This window comes from Augochlora pura, chromosome 4 (assembly GCF_028453695.1).
Source record: "Augochlora pura isolate Apur16 chromosome 4, APUR_v2.2.1, whole genome shotgun sequence".
Taxonomy (NCBI): domain Eukaryota; kingdom Metazoa; phylum Arthropoda; class Insecta; order Hymenoptera; family Halictidae; genus Augochlora; species Augochlora pura.
The window spans coordinates 26951511-26970648 of NC_135775.1; the positions used below are offsets into that span (position 1 = coordinate 26951511).

A 19138-nucleotide genomic window follows, 5' to 3' on the forward strand; every position below is an offset into this window, starting at 1 on the left:
GACTAGCGAGATTTTGCTAAATAACTAGCTCTGGATGGTCCGATACGTTTGCACTCTTACAAATTTTCAATACACTTCCTTGTCGCGTCCCCTATCGCCGCGTTATCTTCTCCTTCTTCTGAAACGAAAAGAAGAAGTATTACGTGACGAAAGTCGAGGACAGTGAGAGCCAGTCCCCCCTCCGAAGGACTATTAATCACCTTGACTTTCTTATCTTTCTTCTCCTTCCTTCTCGCCTCTTCTTCTCGGCATTCGCCAGATCTATGTATTTCTTTCTCTGCTCCGGAGTCATTTGCGTCCATAATTTGCCAGCCGCACGCGCGATCACGGTTACATGTTCCTTCGGCTTTTTGCTGCGCAACCGTAAGAAGAAAATGATGAAGGGATTCGTTCCCCGATACGTGACGTTCTCGTTCCGGTTCTCTTTCCGAGGCCTGTGTCTCGTCCTGCAAGGTTTAACAGTCCTCTTTCCATTCTTTTCGGGGCGGTCATCTACGCTACCCAAAATTAAGAAATGTAACTTTTAAGTGAAATTATTGTTTCGACAATTCGGATCCGACTCGGTCCAAGGCGAGCTTGAAATTTTCTTACCCGTCGACCTCGTCCTTTTTTCGGTCTTTCCGCACCTTGGACGGTTGCCTCGACCCCGAGTTTCCCATTTTATCGCAACCCTGATCGATGCGTTTCTAGATCGTGGTATTACTTGTAAATTTCACATCTGCCTACTTTTCTACCGGAAAAACCGTCCGGAGAAAGTCCTGATCGAGATGCCAACGACGGAAACTGCGTTCCCTTGTTTTCCGGACAGAAACAAAAGAGGAAGCGCGCATCTACGGTGAACACAGAACCCGCGCGTTCAAGGTGTCGGAGAGAAAAATACCGAACAACTTTTACGCATTACGATCTTTATTTATTGCATATAAAACATACTCGTATATCGTACCCTTCTTCGTGCGAATTATCGAATCGATGATAATGCTAGTTTCTTGAAATTTAAAACGTTTCTTCCTCGGAAGAAAAAGAGAGCTTCGCTGGAAGCGCTAGCGGGGCGCTAAGGAGTTAATGATTATTCGATTAACCGTTCATCGAACGGAAAAATGAGAAACGAGAGCAGCTTCTTCTTCTCGTCCAAGATTCTACAATTCTCCGCCAGCCTGGGCGGCTCTTTTGGGTTTCTTGGTCTTGCCCCATTTATCACCGCAATAGCAGGCTTGTTTCTGCGCGTCCATGTAACTCTTGCAGCCCAGGGCTGTAGTCCCTGTGAAAAGCATTTTCGCGGCCGCCTTGCACGTGTTCGTCACCGTCGTTGTTTGATAGCCCTCGCAATATTTGTACAAGCATCTTTTGAATTCCAGATCGCACTTCTCCTTGTCCATGTTGCAGGTGTCGTAGCAAATATCGTGAGCATCGCAACATTTCGTCATCTCCGCCAGGGGCAAGTACTCTTGGCTTATCTACGATCGTTTCAATTATGTCTATAGAGAATAGAACGAAGCCAAAGTCTGTTTGATTTTACCTCGATTCCTAAAGATCCGCAGCCGTTGCTCTGTGGTTTATGATTCCAATCCGGTTTCGGTGCAATGCCTGAAATCATACATCAAATGTTCCCGCCACTCCAAATCAAAAATAACCGACCAATGAAATTCGAACGCGCGTCCCGTGTTTTCGAAACTCTCTAAACCTAAATGAAACCCCTCCTTTTAAAAACCTCTACAGATCCTCTTTCTTTTGGTATCGTAACATTGCACGATGTAGCTCCGCATCGTGTCAAACTTGTTCGTGTTTACGTTTATGTTGCATACACATGCATGTATTATACTTAGAGAACTTGTCATTCGGCGCGATATATCGGCTGATGCGACCAATGGTAGCCCGACCCAGGGCGGAGTGTGGAGTAGGTTTAAATTGTGAGGCCAGGTTAATTATACCGTTTACGATAGGTTAATTACGCACCTGCTGGACATTGAAAAACGCAGTTTTCTTCGACAGCAGCATCAAACACTTCGTGTATGTCCTTGATCTTTCTCGCCACGGTAATCGCATTCTCGAAAAGATTTTCGAAGACCGATTCCGCGGTTAATACAGCGTCCCTTAGGTTCGATAACAAACCAGTACCATAACCGGACCAAGCGTACGCCATAAAAGTCAACACGTAGACCAGGATTTTCCTGTATTGCGAAAAATCCATTGTTACGGGTTCTTCAGACACTACCGACACACTGCTCCACCGGTTCGTGGATATTTTTAGTTGAATCGACTCACATAGGTGTTCAGGATCGTGGACACGTGGTGGCAAACGACTTAGTAGTTTTTCGTGATACGCTTTCGTCATGCGGTATACAACATATGTATGTACATATCATTACCGTGACTATAATATTGCTCTCGCCTTATTTGCTGCTTCGTCGTTTTACGTGGCTCAAAACTATTGGAAAAAAGCCATGCAAATTAAAAGTGTCGCGTACATTCAGGGATTTCAGATTTGAAAATTGATTGGATGATTTATTACTGTTCTGCGCTAATTACAAAAAATTACAACATTTCCAATTTTCCGTCAAATAACAGTGTTTATTACATTAGATGGATCAACGCGAAAATAATTATGGCAGCATAAATAAAGATTGCGCCCGTTACAATTTCTCTTTGAGTTTTCCACTGTTGTACAGTGTCTGTACATCTGTGCCACCTCCCAAGCATACTCCCTTAACGAACACCCTAGGAACAGTTCTAGCAGAGGTCATTTCACCTAACACGTCTTGAATGTCGTCTCCGTCGTCTCTTTCATCCAACTCGATCACAGTATATTTTTCGTTCAATTTATCGAACACCTACAAAAACGTTATCGAAAGTATCGGTATCGAATACATTGAATGCCAACAAGAAATAGTTGAAGAAGTAAATCAGTAGTACCTGTTTGGCCATTTTGCAGTAAGGGCATCTTGTCTTGGAAAATATCACCACTTTGTCGGATGCAATCATCTGCTTAACTTCTTCCTCGGTAACCTTCATGTCTGCTTCTCTGGTACTGGAAACTGAACCCAGACCGTTTATCTAAACAAATTATTACTGCAAAAATAACGCAACTTCTGCATGGTGAGCAGGAGATTTTTAGATCGTTTAAAACTTAAGAGATTTGTATCGTTCGTCTTGCAATCGTTCTTCCATCCGCCGTAATCCGGATTTGTTACAAAAATTATGTTTGCCATACCGCTGAACAATCTCGGCGATATTTTATACATTTTCAGTTTAAGATACCGCTTGATAGATGCAATTGACATAAAAGACATTATTGACAATAACAAATTCACCGCGTCAATTTATCCGTTTTAGGTTAACGTTCGAACAAAAGATTCAAAGTGCGACGCGAAACAAGTGTTAAACGCGTGACGTTCGAATACGAATTTTTGGCAAGTGTAATGCGTTTACCGTATTTGAATTATTAAATTTTTTGTGCGACAATTGTGTCTGCAAACAGAAATTTTATGCTTATGAAAATTTATTTACAAAATTCAGTTTATAGTACATACGTTTGTTAGAAGTATTTAGGAATGTTTAGTGCGCTGAAGACTTTCGGCCAGAATCAACAGTCGTATGCAGAGTGTAATAACTCGTACAAGTACAAGTAAAAGAAAAAATATTCAATCTGCACGATGAACTCGATAAGAATGAATCAGACTCGGACAGACCCGGAGTAGGATTCCAATTTCAAGTACATACGCGTACATACACTTGATACATACTATCGTTCTAGCGAATGGTATGTGTAGGCGTTGATAATATAATCGATTAAAAAGCAAACTTTATCTAAAATTGAAATGTTGGTTCTTAGCGGCCACGTATTTAAGTTTACAGTTGTGTAGCAGTTCTTTAATATAGCAGTTTGATTAATAATGGGTTGAAGCACCACATACGGCTAGGGAATTATTGCATGTTTCATTTCACTAGGTGACAAATAAAAAAGAATAATTACAAGCACCACAAAGACGATTACGTATCAAACTAAGCAAAAAACGACAGATGTCCCATATAATGGTTTCTATGTATCTTTTATTTCTTCTTTACATAAATATTTATGCATGCATGGGTAACCCAGTTATGATTATGAGCGCCGCTTGGTCCAGTGGGAAAACTCTCAAACTGTTAGCTTAAATCGACTGACGGTAATTTGGCTAACAGTTTGAGATCTAGATTTGCAACTCGCTTGACAGATGGCGAAGCAGTGACGGCCGAAGCGCCGTCAGTGGTCGAACTTCTTTCCTGATTAACCAGTCGATGTCTATCGTGTTGGAAGTTGGGTTGGAAGTTGGAAGTGTTCTTTTGACACTTGACGTTACGAATTATCGAATTGTTGTAAGGTTTCCTCGGGATAAAAATGGTGTAAGAAATCAAAACTAAAGGACGATGAGCAGGATCGCGAGAATGGCCTGTCCAGGAGGTGGTCTCTATGTCGTCGAGAGCGAGGTCTGTCTTCTTATGACGTCTATGAGACGGGGCACCCGATGGTCTTCGCATTCTCATCAGGTTAGAACATGTCAACTGCTTCCGTCTGTAGATCGAAATCTTTCGTTTTTTCGACAATGAACGAGAGAATACACACACAGGTGTAGTAATACGTAGGCTTAGCGAACAGCCATGGTCACGTGTGTTTATTTTTATGATTGTTAAATCGAATAACTTGTAAAAGTCAGTATGGTAACACCCGAACGTGAACATGCTCCGTTTTACAATGACGCGTGTCCTAAATTTGTACGATTGTTTCTTAGGATGAAGACCAGGACGTTCTCATGAAAGGCTTGTCCAACTTAAAGGACGTTCTGAACGAAACGAAAGATTTATCTCAATTGGAGCCTGGAGTGTTTCTAGCTCCGTTTCTAGAAATCATAAGATCGGAAGAAACAACGGGACCTGTTACGAGTCTTGCATTGTCTGCTGTTAATAAAATGATATCTTACGGTTTGATCGGTACGTCTTATTTCACTCGTTTGCTATAGGTTGCAAAAATTGTGATTCGGCAACGCATTCTGAGCAATAATAATAATAACAATAATAATAATTTGTCACAGATCCCGATTGTATCGCGGTAGCCCAATGCGTCGAAGCTGTCGCGGACGCAGTAACGCACGCAAGATTTGTGGGGACCGATGCATCTGGCGATGGAGTTGTTCTAATGAGAATACTTCAGGTTCTAAGAGCTCTCACTTTGTCGCCGGCAGGAGATTATCTGTCGAACGAGAGCCTTTGCGAAATCATGCTCAGTTGTTTCAGGATATGTTTCGGGTCGCATCTCAGCGAATTGTTGAGGAAAACGGCAGAACATTGTCTGAGAGACATGGTGCAGCATCTTTTCATTCGTTTACCGCAGTTTGCAGACGACACGAGGGCGTTATTGAACATGAAGAAGATGAGAACCGACAGCATGGAAAATACTCGTAGCAAAAATAGAAAAAACAAGAATCATTTTAAGCAGAAATCAAAACCGAATCCAGAGGACACGGACGACAGCGAAGCTCAGCTTTTGAACACCGTCGATAGGGTAAAACCGAGTCATCTACCGACGTCGCCTGTGACTTCTGGAGGAAATATTGTAGATATGCAAGGATCCATGGATCAAGGGACCACAGAGAACCCTGAGGACGAGAACAAGGACAATGGTAAAAAAGAATCAGACGGAAAGAATGAAATTTCGAAACAGCAAGATGATTCGGAAGCGAAGGGAAAAGAAATGAATGCAAAAGATGATTCGCAATGTAAGGATAACGGTGATAGTGCTGTACAAAGTACAAATGATTCACAGGAGAAGGAACAACTGCATCGGGAAGAGTGCAAAAATGTGGAAAAAGATGAGAAGGAGGAGCAAAGTCAAACGAAAGAAACGTCTGTGGTTAAACAAGAGAGTCAAGGTAATTAAAATGATCAATTGCGCCTCTTTTTGGTTTCGGACTTGCTAACAATGACTGGTACGTGTTATTTTAACAGAGAACCAATCGATGGAGGACGAAAAGAGCCCGGAGTTGATACAGTCGCCGACAGGAAGTGTGGAGGACTTGTCGTTGGACGAAAACACCAACAACGGATACAAAGTTTTGAAAAGTAAAGAACCCGAACAAATCGAAGAGTACATTAACGCTCAAGGAGTTCGTTTCATGCCGCTTCAACAATTGGTACCGTACGGTGCTCTATGCATTCGTGAATTGTTTCGGTTTCTTGTGTCCCTCTGTAACCCTCACGACAAACAGAACAACGGAGTAATGACCCATCTTGGTCTCAGCCTGTTACAAGTGGCACTGGAGATTTCTGCCGATGCTCTCACCAATTTTCCATCGTTGCTTGCCCTCGTGAAAGACGATCTTTGCAAGAACTTGATTTTGGTAAGGCGGAAACATGCATTAATATGGTTGAACGAAACCGATCCAGCAATTTAATCGTTCGAATTCGCTAGCTTCTCGGCACAGATCGACTGTCGATCCTCGCCGCCGACTTGCAAGTGTCCTTTCTATTGTTCGAATCGCAGAGGGAACACTTAAAATTCCAAATGGAGCATTACATAACGAAATTAATGGAAATTGTGTACTCGGACTCGAACAAGATATTGTACGATCAACGAGAATTGGCGCTTGGTACGAATTAACCGCGACGGAAGCAACTGAACGTTTTCTGATGCAATCGTTGCTTTCGTTTGTTTCAGATGCAATCGTGAGGCTGTGGAGGATACCGGGTTTACCTGCAGAACTATATCTGAACTATGACTGCGGCTTGTACTCGACCAACTTGTACGATGAATTGATGAAGCTTCTATCGAAGGTATATATATTTTTTATTGCGTAACAGGATAATCTATTCGGTGAGGAAGCTTTCTATGCATTCAATTTCTTTTGATTTTTTGATTCAATGTTAGAATGCTTCCGCGTTCATGGGCACTATGTACAGTATGCAGTTCACCTCGTTGGACGCTATAATTATGCTGGTAACTGGCATGGAAGCCAGATGTAAAGGATACAAAGAATTGTGCAAACCTTCGCGACACAAAGCTTCACCGAATTTGCCGACGCGAGAAGAATTGCTCGCCATAAAAGCTAACAAGATGGTAGGTTTTCGTTGTTGTCGTCGTCGGCATCGTATCGCTCTAAATAGATCAAGTTCGATCGTTTAGCGATTTTTTTCGATTACAGTGGTTGGTGGTGGGAACGGAAAAATTTAACGAGAACCCACGGGAAGGTATCGCTAAGCTGACGGAACACGGTCTGTTGGGTGGAAGCCCTGGTAATCCCGATCCAGAGAAAGTTGCGAAATTTCTGAAGGAGAATCCTAGTCTGGATAAAAAAGCTATCGGAGAATATATCAGCAAGAAGGAGAATAAAAATGTTTTAAATTGTTTCGTTCATAGCTTTGATTTGAGGAACACGCGTGTCGATCAAGCCCTGCGTCTTTATTTGGAATCTTTCCGACTTCCTGGCGAAGCGCCACTCATCTCTTTGTTGCTCGAGAAGTTTGCGGAACATTGGCACGTGAGTTTGCTGTTCGATTTTAGCGAAATATTTATATCGTCGACGATGACACAACCAGTGCACGCACAAAGAATCGTTGCCTCTGTTTCCCTAGGATAGCAATGGTAAGCCGTTCGAGTCGGCGGATGCCGCGTTTACCTTGGCATACGCTGTGATCATGTTGAACGTTGATCAACACAATTACAACGTGAAACGGCAGAACAATCCGATGACTGCCGACGAGTTTAAAAGGAATCTGAAAAAGGTCAACGGTGGATCCGATTTTGATCAAGATATGCTCGATGAAATTTATTGTTCCATCAAGTAAGAATCCTTTCGCGCTTCCTTGCACGCGTCACGCGAATAGCTTAATATCCTGTCTAACGATCCAACGTTATTAGGGGCGAGGAGATCGTAATGCCAGCGGAACAGACAGGATTGGTGAAATCCAATTATTTGTGGAAAGTACTGTTGCGTAGAGGCGCCGGGCCCGAAAGCATCTACCTGAAGGTTGGAAACACTGACGAATTTGTGGACAAGGAACTAGCCGAACAGGCTTGGGCTTCGATAATTAGCGCGCTTTGCCGTGCGTACGACAAAGCACCCGACAAGTCGTTGCAGCGGCGAGTTGCCGACATGTTTCTCCGGTTCGTTAGACCACTGCAAGTTCGATGTCGAACGATCGAACGAAAACGATAATAGCTTTTCACTTTCAGGTGTGCCTCGATAAGCGCTCATTACAGCATGAACAACGATTTCGACACGCTCGTGGTCAGTTTGTGCAAGTTCACGGGTTTGGCGACCGGTGGCGATCCCGATCAGATGGTGTTGTATCTTGGCAGAAGTGGCAGATGCCAGCTAGCCGTGAGAGCCCTCTTCAAGATTATTCACATGGACGGGGACGCGATGAGAGCCTCGTGGAAGAACATCGTCGACTGTCTGCAGTCGTTGTACAAAGCAAGATTGCTACCAAAAGGCCTCACCGAAGGAGAAGACTTCATCGATCCATCCGGAAAGATATCTCTGCTTCGTGAATCAGTGACGCCCAAAACACCGCCCACCGATCAAGGAATATTTTCCAGTTTGTACTCGTACATAGCTCAAGACACCTCGCGCATATCTCAGCCGGCTGAAGCGAGCGCAAGGAAGAAGGCGACCGAATTCGTGGCCAGCTGCTATCTCGAACAGATCATCGAGGACAGCAAGTTCTTGGAGGTCGAATCGCTTCGGTCTCTCGTCGGTGCTCTGGTCTTCACCAATCATCAAGACGAAGACGTGTCTGTGTTTTTGCTGGAGCTTCTGTTGGAGGTAACCATTCAGAATCGCGACAGGGTCACGTGCATTTGGCCGATGGTGAAAGCTCACTTGGACAGTCTGCTGACAACAGCCGCGAGGGAGAATCATCCGTACCTCTTGGAGAGGGTAGCGGTGGGAATGCTGAGATTGGCCATCAGATTGCTGCGAGGAGAAGAATGCGCATGGGCCGTGTTGCCCCCTCTGTTGCCATTGACTCATTTGCCTTCGGCGACCGCGGCACCTCTCGCTCGACAAATCGCCTACGGTTTGTACGAGCTGCTGAAAATCGGTGCTGCCAATATTCACAGCACGGAAGACTGGAAGGTGGTGTTTAGTCTACTGGAATGCGCTGGCGCTGGTGCACTGTCACCGAAGCAGTCGAATCCAGTGTTGGACGAAGCAACGAATTCTAGAACGTCGGTGTTGGACCCGAGGCCCATCAGTCCCGTGCCGGAATGGATGTTGATGTCGCCGACAGGGACGGAAGCGCCTCTGCCAGTTGCGGCCGACACGATCGTTCTCGATCGCGACCTGCAACAGCACGATCCGGCCGCTCTGATCAAGTGCTGCGACAGCTTAACGTTTCTAGTCAGAGACGTGGCGCACGTCACTCCGTTCAACTTTGAACTATGCATCCGCTGCGTGAGGACCTTCGCCGAGGCAGTTCTGCAATGCACGGGCAAGAGAAGCAGAGTTCACGCGACGACGGAGGAACCGGCCGGCTACCAGCACAGTCCCATTCAACTGTTGGAGCTGATGCACACGCTACACACTCGCACCGCTCAGGTGTTTAGATGGTGGGCAGAAGAGGGGAACGCCGAGCAAACGGTATCGCTGTGGCCGCAGGTCTGGAGGCCTCTGTTGCAGGGTATCGCGAGGTTGTGTTGCGACTCGCGACGACCGGTACGCACGGCGGCCATCACTTATCTGCAGAGCACGCTGCTTGCTCACGACTTGGGTCAATTGTCGGCGATCGAATGGTCTCAGTGTCTGGAACAGGTGCTCTTCCCTTTGCTCGCCCAACTCCTGGGACCGATCGCGTCGAACGATCCGGTCGGAGTCGAAGAAACGCGAGTCAGGGCGGCTCAGTTGCTGTCAAAGGTCTTTCTACATCATTTGAACCCTCTGCTAACTCTTTCCGGATTTCTACCTCTATGGTTGACCGTTCTGGATCTGCTGCGCGCCTACATGCACGCGGACAACAGCGAACTTCTTTTCGAAGCCATACCGGAGTCGCTGAAGAACATGCTGCTCGTGATGTCTTCCACCAACGTTCTCGTGCCCAACTCGAATCTGTGGGCGCCCACTTGGAGAACCATCGACGTGTTCCTGCCCGATCTAAAGAATGTACTTTTCCCAGAGCCGCCGCCGCCGTCGCAAACGCAGCAGATCCCGCACGTGATCAGCTTGGTGGAGCAACAGCAACCATCGTTTTCGGGCTCGATAGCGCCGCAACCGGACAACGCCGTCTCCGAGCCGCTGAACGCGCAGTCGACGCAGCAGAACGCGAATGCAGAAGTCGCTCCGACGGACGCGAACGCGACCGCGATCGCGAACGTGAACACCATTTCTGTGACGGTTCCGCTGTTCGACTACAAAGAACCGCAACAGGTGATCACACTGGTGAATCAACAGCCACCGAGCGTTTCGAGGCCCGTGGCCGTACAGCCGGCCGCGCAACAGGTATTCGACGTCTGTCAATCCGTCTGTGGGTCGACGATCGTTGGCGAGCACACGAGCAACGCCGACGAGGTGTACCTCCAGCGAATACTAAAGATCGAGAACGAGCAGGAGCACGTTGTCGCGGCCGAATACGAGGATCGCCGGGAAAACCAACAGCAACAGTCCTCGCCTAGCCAACACTCTTCTGTACAGCATTTACTCTATAAGCAGGAACAGCAACATGTTGGAACGGTGAACTCTTCGCATCGTGCGAACTCGTCCGAGGTGAATCAATGTCTTGCATTTTAGCAGGAGCTCGTGGATCGCCTCCCTCCTATATCTATTTTCATTTCTAGATCTTTCGTTCCGTCGCGTTCGCGCACGCTCGTTTTTGTTCTAACCGTTGCTCGACCTCTTTCAGCCCGCAGCCGAGTAAACGACGAAGAGGAGATCGGCGCGAGAAACGCTCGCGGAGATTTCTTGTATCCGAGGTCTCCGAATTCGGGCGCGCTCGCCGGAGCTGAAGAGTCGATCCGACGCGTGTCCCACCCTCCCTCGGGCTACATTGTTCGTTAGCCTGGATTAAATCTGTTTTTCCTTTGAATCGTTTAGTATACCGTATACCTCGTACCGTAGAGTAGCTGTAGCCGAAGAAAGCGACCAAAGCAATTCCAAAAAAGGAATTGGCGCGAAGGAATCACGAGTCGAATTAACCGGAATATTTTCTTTCCAGACGACAGCTATAAGCTCTTCGACGGCGACGATGTTTAATTCTGCGGCGTATTTTAGCGAGGATCCCGCTGCGGATCGACTATTCGCCGTGACCAATCCTTGACCACTGTACATTCGTTCTGTATATTGTATGATATAAAATATTTCTATGAAGCACGAGACACATACAGCTTTGGTCCCGCGAAAAGGAAGAGAGGAAAGCGAGAACAGCGAACAATGGAATGGAAACGACAGTGACACACAGACCTTTGATTCGCGTATATTTGCGCGGCGCGGTGTATCAATAATAACACGTCAACGATGTAATTGACATCGTGTCCCTGTTTATATCGTATTCCGGTTTCCCGGATTCCTGTATTCCCGGTGCAACGACTCTGCAAACTGTAGACTCATGGAGTGCGTCGAGAGTCCGGAAAGCTGTGGCAGAGGGGGGGGGGGGGGGGGGGGGATGTAGTTTCGGTCTCGTAGAAAAATAGATTTTTTACGAGCGTATCTTCGTATTATCACAGAGCAACGCGATCGCGGCAGGCAGACTCCAGCCAGTCGCTTACTGTGGTCTTCGGCAATAGTAGCCCAGCGTCTTGCACATCTCGCAAAGGTGTTGCGGGTGAGACTTGCTCTGATCCGACACATCCAGCCCGTCCGGTTTCTCCAGAGGCCTCTGAAATCACGGCGTCGACGAGCATCAATCGGTTGGACACGATCGGGCAATCGCGGTCGTTGCGTAACACGGACAAAAACGCGAAACCGAGGGCGCTAGGAACTCCGCGTCTCTCCGCGTTTCTACGAGACTCGTGGCCAACGATATTTATATTTTCCTTTGAAAAATTTTATTCGGCGCGCACCTAAAAATACCTCGATTCGGATCGCGTCGGTTAGCGTCGGATGGAAGAAGGTTTCGCATTCGACCGGGCCGAGCGAAACGGTCGGAGTTTCTGCGTAAAACGAAACGATATTCTGCGCACAGCGCCAGACGATCGAGCGGAGCGCGATTACAAGACTATAATTAGCTTTCGCCCGTTCCCGCTAAATTTCGACGCAGTTTTAGTTTGCTCGACGAAAAGGTTGCGCCGGTCCGCCGAGAACAGATCTCTTTGGACGCTCTCCGGGGCGCGAGCGGGAGAGAGAGAGAGAGAGAGGGAGAAAGAGAGCGTGCAACAGGTGATAACTATCGTACGCGTTACATAAAAGCAAGTCCGATGGGGCAAGGGAGCATAGCAGCATCGTAGTCACCTGCTTGTGCGGATAGACGTTTATGCGGCACTTCATGCACTCTTGGCCCATATTTGCCCAGCTGTTGCCCGACATCCATTTGCGCTTGCACTTGGGACACTTGTACTCGCCGAAGCATCTGTTGTTGCCCTGGTACGGCGTGAGACCCTCGCCCTTCGGCCGCGCCTGCAATCGGGCCGCACAGTGGTTACGAACGGCGGAACGTTTTAATTAACGCGTTAGTCATCGGCACTCGCCAGTCGGGTCCACGGTGTGGAAAGGGAAAAGGTCCGCGATTACAGAATTATTCCCGAATGTTTTCCTCCGAAAGGAGAGTACCGGGAAGGCAACTGCGCCGCAGCGAGCTAGCATACTCGACGAAACTATAAACAGAGGCGACTGCCTCCGCGAGTGCTGGCCCGCTCGCGTTCGTGCTCGCGATCTAAATACATTTCGAAGGAAGCTCGCTGCGCGCACGGATGCTCGAATATCCCAAAGGAATGTCCCCGGTTCCTGAAAAGCGAAGCGCCTGCACGCCGCGTTAACGGGGCCAAACTCGTCGACCGTGTGCGGGCCGATGACTACAGCGTGACGTCATGCTCGCCAGAGATACTGTTTGTTGTGTCAATTAGCGTTTAATTGGACATCGTATCGCGGTGTTGCATCGAGCGACGCGGGTCGTTTTAGAGCGCCGCAAAATCTTGCGAAGCTCTGGTAAAACGACGCGCGGCGCGGCGCCCTCTCGTTGCTCTCTCGCAACGCGGAAATAGACACCTCAGGACAGTCTTTGATGTAGTGGCCCTTTTTGAAGCACAAGTGGCACAGATAGCTGGGCGGTGGTCTCTTGGTCGGCTTCCTGTCGAGCAGACCCAGCTCCGTAAAGTGGTCCGCAAGGTCGCCGATGCTGTCCGCCAGGTTGCCTCCTAGGGCAGCGCAAGGGCTCGACCGGGCCCTAGTTCCCGGGCCGGGGGCAGCGCCAACCACGGCTCGGTGCAGATAGGGCTGCGACGGCGCCGTCGGGAATCCGCTCCAGATCGTCGGCAGCAGCTTGCCCTAAAGACACAACGGTTGGCTCGTGACTCGTCAGCGGATCCTCGAGCGAATCGCGCGTGGCGCAATTGTACCTGATCCGGAGGCTGAGCGCGATTCTGATCGGTGATCGCCAGGTAGACCCAGTTGAGCAGGTGGGGCGAGTAGTGAGGCTGCTGAAGCGGCTTCTGGCCCTGGCAGCCGAGGCCGACACCGACGTTGATCTGAGCCGGCTCCTGCAGCCGCAGATGCTGGACCACCGGCCTCGGATGACAGGCAGCCATACCTTTAGGTTCGCGGGCTATCATTGGATTCTCGGAGCGGACGGCTCTCGATCACTCTCACCGATCGCGACGTCGACTCATCCCTTTTGCGGCTCTCCCTGCGAAACATCCGCGCACCCTCGGGGCCGACGATCGCTCGCGGACAGCACCTTCCGGCGGGTCGCGTCGGTTCGGACTGCTTCGCTTCTACCGTGCGATCCTCGGAGTCGAGAGACGGTCGACTAGTAGCAGCGCGTCGCGGACGGCCGCGGAGAAGACACCATTCCTCGGCGATGACGAAGCGAGCCCGTTTCGCGAGCAAGAGTTTGCTAACTTCGCGGGACCGTCCAATTCCCGGCGGACTTCTCGGCTACGACCAACTGCTTCGCGCGCGCACCAGCGTCGAGAGATCAGCCGAGTCGGGGCGGCGCGTACGTTCCGATCGTTTCGATCATTGCGACGTTCGCGACAAACGGTCCCACCCACCCTCCGCGCTCGATCCGGATGAGCAGTGTCGGTCGAACAGGCGCGACGAACCAGGAGTCGCCTAGGAACGAACGCGTTTCCCGGATCCCGACGGATGCGTTCTCTGGGAGGGACTGGCTTCGATCGTGATCTGTACAGTGTCGGTACGGTTCGGCCCGGCCCGGCCCGGCCCGACCCATCGCGACGAGGCGCGGGGACACGTAAAAACGCATACAGACGAATCTTAGGCAGCGTTAAAGACCCCCGCCATGTGTTGCTGCGGCTTGCGGCTATTTCAGTGCTTGCTGGCCGCGGAGCGGCGCGGCGCGACTGCAGCCTTCTTACTACCGCGGATCAGCCGTCTCCAACCCGTTCGAATCGACCACCGCGTTCCTACGATTCCCGATACTTCCCTACCGGTTGCAGCAGCGATTGCGCGCCGACCGATAGTTGTTTCTTCTCGAGTATCCGAAATTCCTGTCTCGTGATCCTGTCGAGCAGGCCGTGACGGAAACAAACTACGAAAGACGATAAACTACGTTGGGCGACTGGTCTACCGAGTCTGATTCTATTTGTCGCGCGTGGCTCTAAGCTAAACCCGAATTAATCGAACGTCATCGATCCAAAGTTGTCAATTTGTAGAGAGCGGCGTTCTCATCGATCAGTCTTCGATGCTTGTTGTTGCACCATTTTCTAAACTGTCAACGAACCCTTCCTATAAATAACTGCTTCGTATATATCGATCGGGCGCGATATTCACCGGACTTTCGACGAATCGATTCGTTAACGTACGAATGATGACTTGAACGCGGTCTCGGATCGCGGATGCCTCCACTCGAAAAGTCTGCGAAGCGTTTTCGGATCACCGTAGCTGTATAAATTTGGCGTAAGAGAACCGTACGTCGTTTCTCGACTCTTAATTCCGACACGGTTCGTTGCCTCGTCGAATTGGATTCGATGTCCGATCGAGAAACAATTTCGAACGAATCGATACACGCGCGAGTAGGAGCAGGCATAGGCGCGTGACCGCGTGTTCCTCGCGCCCCCTGCGACGAGCCCCGAGCTCCCGTACACCTCGTCGGCGGAGAACAAGGCCGGCATTCGAGCGATCCTCGGCATCGCGATCAGCCTTGCTCTCGGCGCTCCTCTAACGGGAAGACCTTCGAAAAGTTTCTGGCATTCGGGGGCATTCTGGTAGCCACGCGCACCTACCTTTCACCTCTGCGAGAAGAGGTCGGCACGTAAAGTTCAGCCACGGTAATTTCGTTCCCTCTCACCTTTCGGAAGGGACCGATCGGGGGCGAGCCGTGGAACACGCGCTCCGATTCTCGAGGCCAAAGCTTCCTCTCGACGACGTAGTTCCCAAACTCGTTCGCCACGACGACGACGAATGGAATGGAACGCAACGCGCGCGCGATGTCCGAGAGAAACGAAACTCTCCATGGATAGGGATGGGGTTAGGGGAAGGGAGTGTAGCGCGGTAGGCCGTGACTTCTCGTGTCACCCTCGAACCCGATCAGCCACGAGGAACGTCGTCGCGCCCCCGCGACCCTCTTTTAAAATACTCGGTGCTCCGTAGAGCCGTGCATGGCCGACCACCCAGGAATCCCAGCCGTAATTACCGGTTGATCGATAATCGACTGCGATAACTACGACGATGACGACGACAACTGCTTGCTTTCACGGGGCGGGGATGGTTGCTCGTCGATTCAAGACTTACGGACCCGAGGCTCACAAACGCGCAGTTTAGCAGCCAGCGGTTCGAGCTAGCGCACGGTCGCGTCGATTCTCGCTTTCCTGTTCGTCCCCGATTCGAAGTCTTTGCTGGATTCACTTTTTTCATCTTGGATTCGAACTCGGATCTCGGGATTCGTTCGCGAAAGATGACGCTGATGGTAGACGAGGATATCCACGAAAGAAGCCTCGATCGTTCGTCGCGTGTTCCTCGACCAATGGACGAGCTTCCGCGCGATCAACTTGTTCGACCTTAGACCGGTAGCGCGTTTCAATAATTCCTCGACTTCTCGGAAATAGAAGCCGACCACCGTAAAGAAAAGCGTGCGCCTCGAAGGGCAAGACCGGAAGAGCACAACTCGTAGAGGCAATCGAGAGAATGGACAAGTACGAGATGATGGAAGTCGTCGGGGAAGGTAGCTACGGGGTGGTGATGAAGTGCAAGCACCGGGAGACCGGTCAGCTGGTGGCAATCAAGAGGTTCCTGGAGACCGAGGAAGACCTGCAGGTGCGGAAGATGGCTTTCCGTGAGATTCGGATGTTGAAGGTACGTCGGGGATATGTAACCCGGGCATTTGGTACACGCTCGCCGCCGGCTCCGCATCGGCTCTCCCGATTCCTTGTCACCGATAACGAGCACGTTTTATCTTACAGAAACTGCGCCACGAGAATCTGGTGAACATGATCGAGGTGTTCCGTCGGAGGAAACGCTTCTACCTCGTGTTCGAGTATCTGGATCACACTCTGCTGGACGAACTGGAACATCGCGGCGGCGGTGTGGGATTCGAAACGTCGAAACGACACATCTTCCAAGTCCTGCGGGGCTTGAATTTCTGCCACGCCAATAACGTGAGTGAACGTTGAGCCCGTTTCGAAAGCCCAGGTTCGATAGATCGTTGGTTCCTCTCCATAGATCATGCATCGCGACATCAAGCCGGAGAACATCCTCGTCTCGCCGAACGGGGTGATCAAGTTGTGCGACTTCGGGTTCGCGCGTCTCGTAAACGGACCGAACGAGTCCTGCACGGACTACGTGGCGACCAGGTGGTATCGATCGCCGGAACTCTTGCTGGGCGAACCAAGATACGGGAAGCCTGTGGACATCTGGGCAACTGGCTGCTTGTATGCGGAGATGGTCACCGGAAGTCCCCTGTTTCCGGGGGACAGCGACGTCGATCAGCTCTATCGCATCACCAAAGTGCTCGGTACGCGAACCGTCGCGCGACACATTGTCCGAATCGATTTCTTAAACCCCGCGCGAATCGATTAATTATTCAGGAAACGAGCAACGCGAACGATTACGTTGCACCGTTCTCTGTATTCCCATTGCTGTTACAATGTTGCAACCATATCGTATACGGTTCTATTTGTATAGGAGGATTGTGCAGAAAACACGTGACGCTGCTGGGACGCACTGTACCCGGCAGGATGTTGCGGCACACCAGCGCGGACGAACTCGTCGGACCTCCACTGGCCGGAACCACGGCGATCCACAAACTGTTCCCAACCTGGGAGGCCGGACCGGTAGATTTTCTGGCCCAGTGTCTCTGCATGGATCCCGATATACGGCCAAACTGTTCGACCCTGCTGCTGCACTCGTTGTTTCAGCAGGACGACTTCGCGGACAATTTTCTCGTCGAGCTGCAAGCTTGCCTGGCCAAGGAAACCTTGACGAACTCTCTGATATCCAAGAGGATCGAGGAGAGAAGGCTGAGCCTTCTCTCGGGCGAGTCACCTAACAGGGTTTGTCGCTTGAGCACCGGCAGGTATACGTTATTCGCACCTAGGATTATCCACGGAATCAATTCACGTTCCATGCTTCTCTTCTGTTTGCCAATCCTTGCATTCTGCTTGTTTTCAGATGGCACTTGACCTCATTCAAAGATGGGCTGACCAACGATAAAGCGGAACGGGAGCCCACGGAGCCCGAGGAATTGCAGAGACCGTCGCCAGTGTCCATCACTCGGCCAAAGGAAGTGTGTTACTTTGGATCTGTTTCTGTCGCGCCAAACACGACTTATATCAAGAGATTGCAACAAAAAGGTTTGCTCGTTGCGGAATCCAAATGCTGCACGCTGCCCTCCCTCGCTTCGAAAGATCACGCCACCGTCAAAACCGCAGCAAAAAGAAAGAGGATCGATTTACCTAGCGTGGATCGCTAGAAAATGTAACGAGAGATCACTATCCTTCAGATGGATACAGTCCAAGTTTTTTTTGGAACTATGCCGTAATTCGTAGTAGATATTCCTTTCGCACAGGAATCACAAATTTCAAATTTGTCGATAAATTTATCTTAAGAGAGTGTATGTGTGAGTACGTACGTATAGATATATATATATATACACTCGGCTAAGTTTCAATTTTAAAAGGATCGTTGAAATGCTGACGTTTAAAAACGTTAGGCAGGGTACTAGCAGTCAAATACTTGGCTAACAGTTTCAGCGTTTTGCCAAGGATGGCGCCATCAAACGAATCTATCGTTATCCTTGTTGCACACTCAGCTGTCCTTGTTTTACACATTGTAAGGTATAGAATAGAGAATAAAAGAACCTACAAAATGTAAAGTAGGGCTGACAATAACGAGAGATATTACCTTTGGCCGTATTTATATATTAAAGTTATCAAACGATATGTACAAGTCAAACATCTTTGTGATCCGATTAATTTCTTTTCAATTTATCTAATTCATTTTTTTGCAGATTAAATTCTGCCGTTGTTTGTGTCAACTGGAATTAATATAAATGATAACAGTGCACTAACTGGATTAAAAATACAATCATTTATACTTCAAAGGAATATAAAGATACTAACCATGTCGAGAAGCACTTCAAATTTTAACTTCAGTAAATCATTTTCTTCCTCTAATCGTTTTAATTCATTTTTAAGCTTTTCATTTTCTTTAAAGGTTCCTCCTATTTTACCAGATTCTGAAATTCAAGATACATTGAATAACATTTAATTGAGAGACTATTGCATCAATATTGTTTTATGATGTTGTACCTGGAATCCATAAACCTGATTGAAAAATAGCTTCTTGATCTCCTAACTTTAAACGTATAGGACCTACATTCGGTCCGAGTTCTTTTTCAATTCGTTGTGTACTTAAATCCTTATTTACTAAGAAAACACCGGCTTTTCTAACAGGCGTCTGTTTTGGAGAGAACTTGTTAGAAAATAATGGCATTATGGCTACGTATCACGGATTTGATGTACGTTTCAACGTTTAAATGCGGATATATAGTCACACATGTCTCCTAGTCT

General features: G+C 48.8%; 7 protein-coding genes across 11 annotated transcripts; 2 read left to right on the forward strand and 5 right to left on the reverse strand.

Moving 5' to 3' along the window:
- Positions 1–5: 5 nt before the first annotated feature.
- Positions 6–763, reverse strand: LOC144468526 (uncharacterized). The gene is made up of 3 exons (XM_078178085.1): positions 592–763; positions 201–497; positions 6–118 (listed from the first exon to the last, which is right to left on the reverse strand). Exons 1-3 carry the CDS (start codon positions 657–659, stop codon positions 103–105), a joined length of 381 nt encoding a protein of 126 aa, XP_078034211.1. The 5' UTR covers positions 660–763; the 3' UTR covers positions 6–102.
- A 125-nt stretch (positions 764–888) lies between these two features.
- Positions 889–2426, reverse strand: Gxivspla2 (phospholipase A2 group XII). Of its 2 annotated transcripts, XM_078178076.1 has the most exons (4): positions 2263–2426; positions 1954–2168; positions 1517–1584; positions 889–1454 (listed from the first exon to the last, which is right to left on the reverse strand). In XM_078178076.1, coding segments are annotated over exons 1-4 (603 nt in total). In that variant the 5' UTR covers positions 2265–2426; the 3' UTR covers positions 889–1136. The 2 variants fall into 2 exon arrangements, with proteins under 2 accessions (XP_078034202.1, XP_078034201.1); XM_078178075.1 differs by lacking the exon at positions 2263–2426 and having other exon boundaries at positions 1954–2253.
- A 121-nt stretch (positions 2427–2547) lies between these two features.
- On the reverse strand, positions 2548–3929 carry LOC144468529 (uncharacterized). Of its 3 annotated transcripts, none has more exons than XM_078178090.1 (3): positions 3528–3929; positions 2911–3066; positions 2548–2828 (listed from the first exon to the last, which is right to left on the reverse strand). In XM_078178090.1, exons 2-3 carry the CDS (start codon positions 3007–3009, stop codon positions 2631–2633), a joined length of 297 nt encoding a protein of 98 aa, XP_078034216.1. In that variant the 5' UTR covers positions 3010–3066; positions 3528–3929; the 3' UTR covers positions 2548–2630. The 3 variants fall into 3 exon arrangements, with proteins under 3 accessions (XP_078034216.1, XP_078034215.1, XP_078034214.1); XM_078178089.1 differs by having other exon boundaries at positions 2911–3032; positions 3528–3928; XM_078178088.1 differs by having other exon boundaries at positions 2911–3051; positions 3528–3926.
- Positions 3930–4263: 334 nt separating this feature from the next.
- Positions 4264–11489, forward strand: Garz (Sec7 domain-containing protein garz). Of its 2 annotated transcripts, XR_013493812.1 has the most exons (13): positions 4264–4521; positions 4764–4962; positions 5064–5900; positions 5977–6368; positions 6440–6617; positions 6686–6801; positions 6896–7084; positions 7170–7505; positions 7600–7808; positions 7886–8131; positions 8201–10727; positions 10864–11048; positions 11176–11286. XR_013493812.1 is itself a non-coding variant. In XM_078177971.1 (12 exons), exons 1-12 carry the CDS (start codon positions 4402–4404, stop codon positions 11275–11277), a joined length of 5451 nt encoding a protein of 1816 aa, XP_078034097.1. In that variant the 5' UTR covers positions 4264–4401; the 3' UTR covers positions 11278–11489. The 2 variants fall into 2 exon arrangements, 1 of the variants encoding a protein (XP_078034097.1); XM_078177971.1 differs by lacking the exon at positions 10864–11048 and having other exon boundaries at positions 11176–11489.
- Positions 11490–11634: 145 nt separating this feature from the next.
- LOC144468518 (zinc finger CCHC domain-containing protein 24) lies at positions 11635–14321 on the reverse strand. Its single transcript, XM_078178071.1, has 4 exons — positions 13511–14321; positions 13161–13439; positions 12408–12572; positions 11635–11835 (listed from the first exon to the last, which is right to left on the reverse strand). Exons 1-4 carry the CDS (start codon positions 13721–13723, stop codon positions 11722–11724), a joined length of 771 nt encoding a protein of 256 aa, XP_078034197.1. The 5' UTR covers positions 13724–14321; the 3' UTR covers positions 11635–11721.
- Positions 14322–15879: 1558 nt separating this feature from the next.
- On the forward strand, positions 15880–18508 carry LOC144468506 (cyclin-dependent kinase-like 4). Its single transcript, XM_078178045.1, has 5 exons — positions 15880–16424; positions 16532–16726; positions 16791–17082; positions 17253–17643; positions 17739–18508. Exons 1-5 carry the CDS (start codon positions 16257–16259, stop codon positions 18037–18039), a joined length of 1347 nt encoding a protein of 448 aa, XP_078034171.1. The 5' UTR covers positions 15880–16256; the 3' UTR covers positions 18040–18508.
- Positions 18469–19061, reverse strand: Cby (beta catenin antagonist chibby). The gene is made up of 3 exons (XM_078178086.1): positions 18878–19061; positions 18689–18804; positions 18469–18603 (listed from the first exon to the last, which is right to left on the reverse strand). The coding sequence occupies exons 1-3, from the start codon at positions 19059–19061 to the stop codon at positions 18538–18540; spliced, it is 366 nt and encodes a 121-aa protein (XP_078034212.1). The 3' UTR covers positions 18469–18537.
- Positions 19062–19138: the final 77 nt, after the last annotated feature.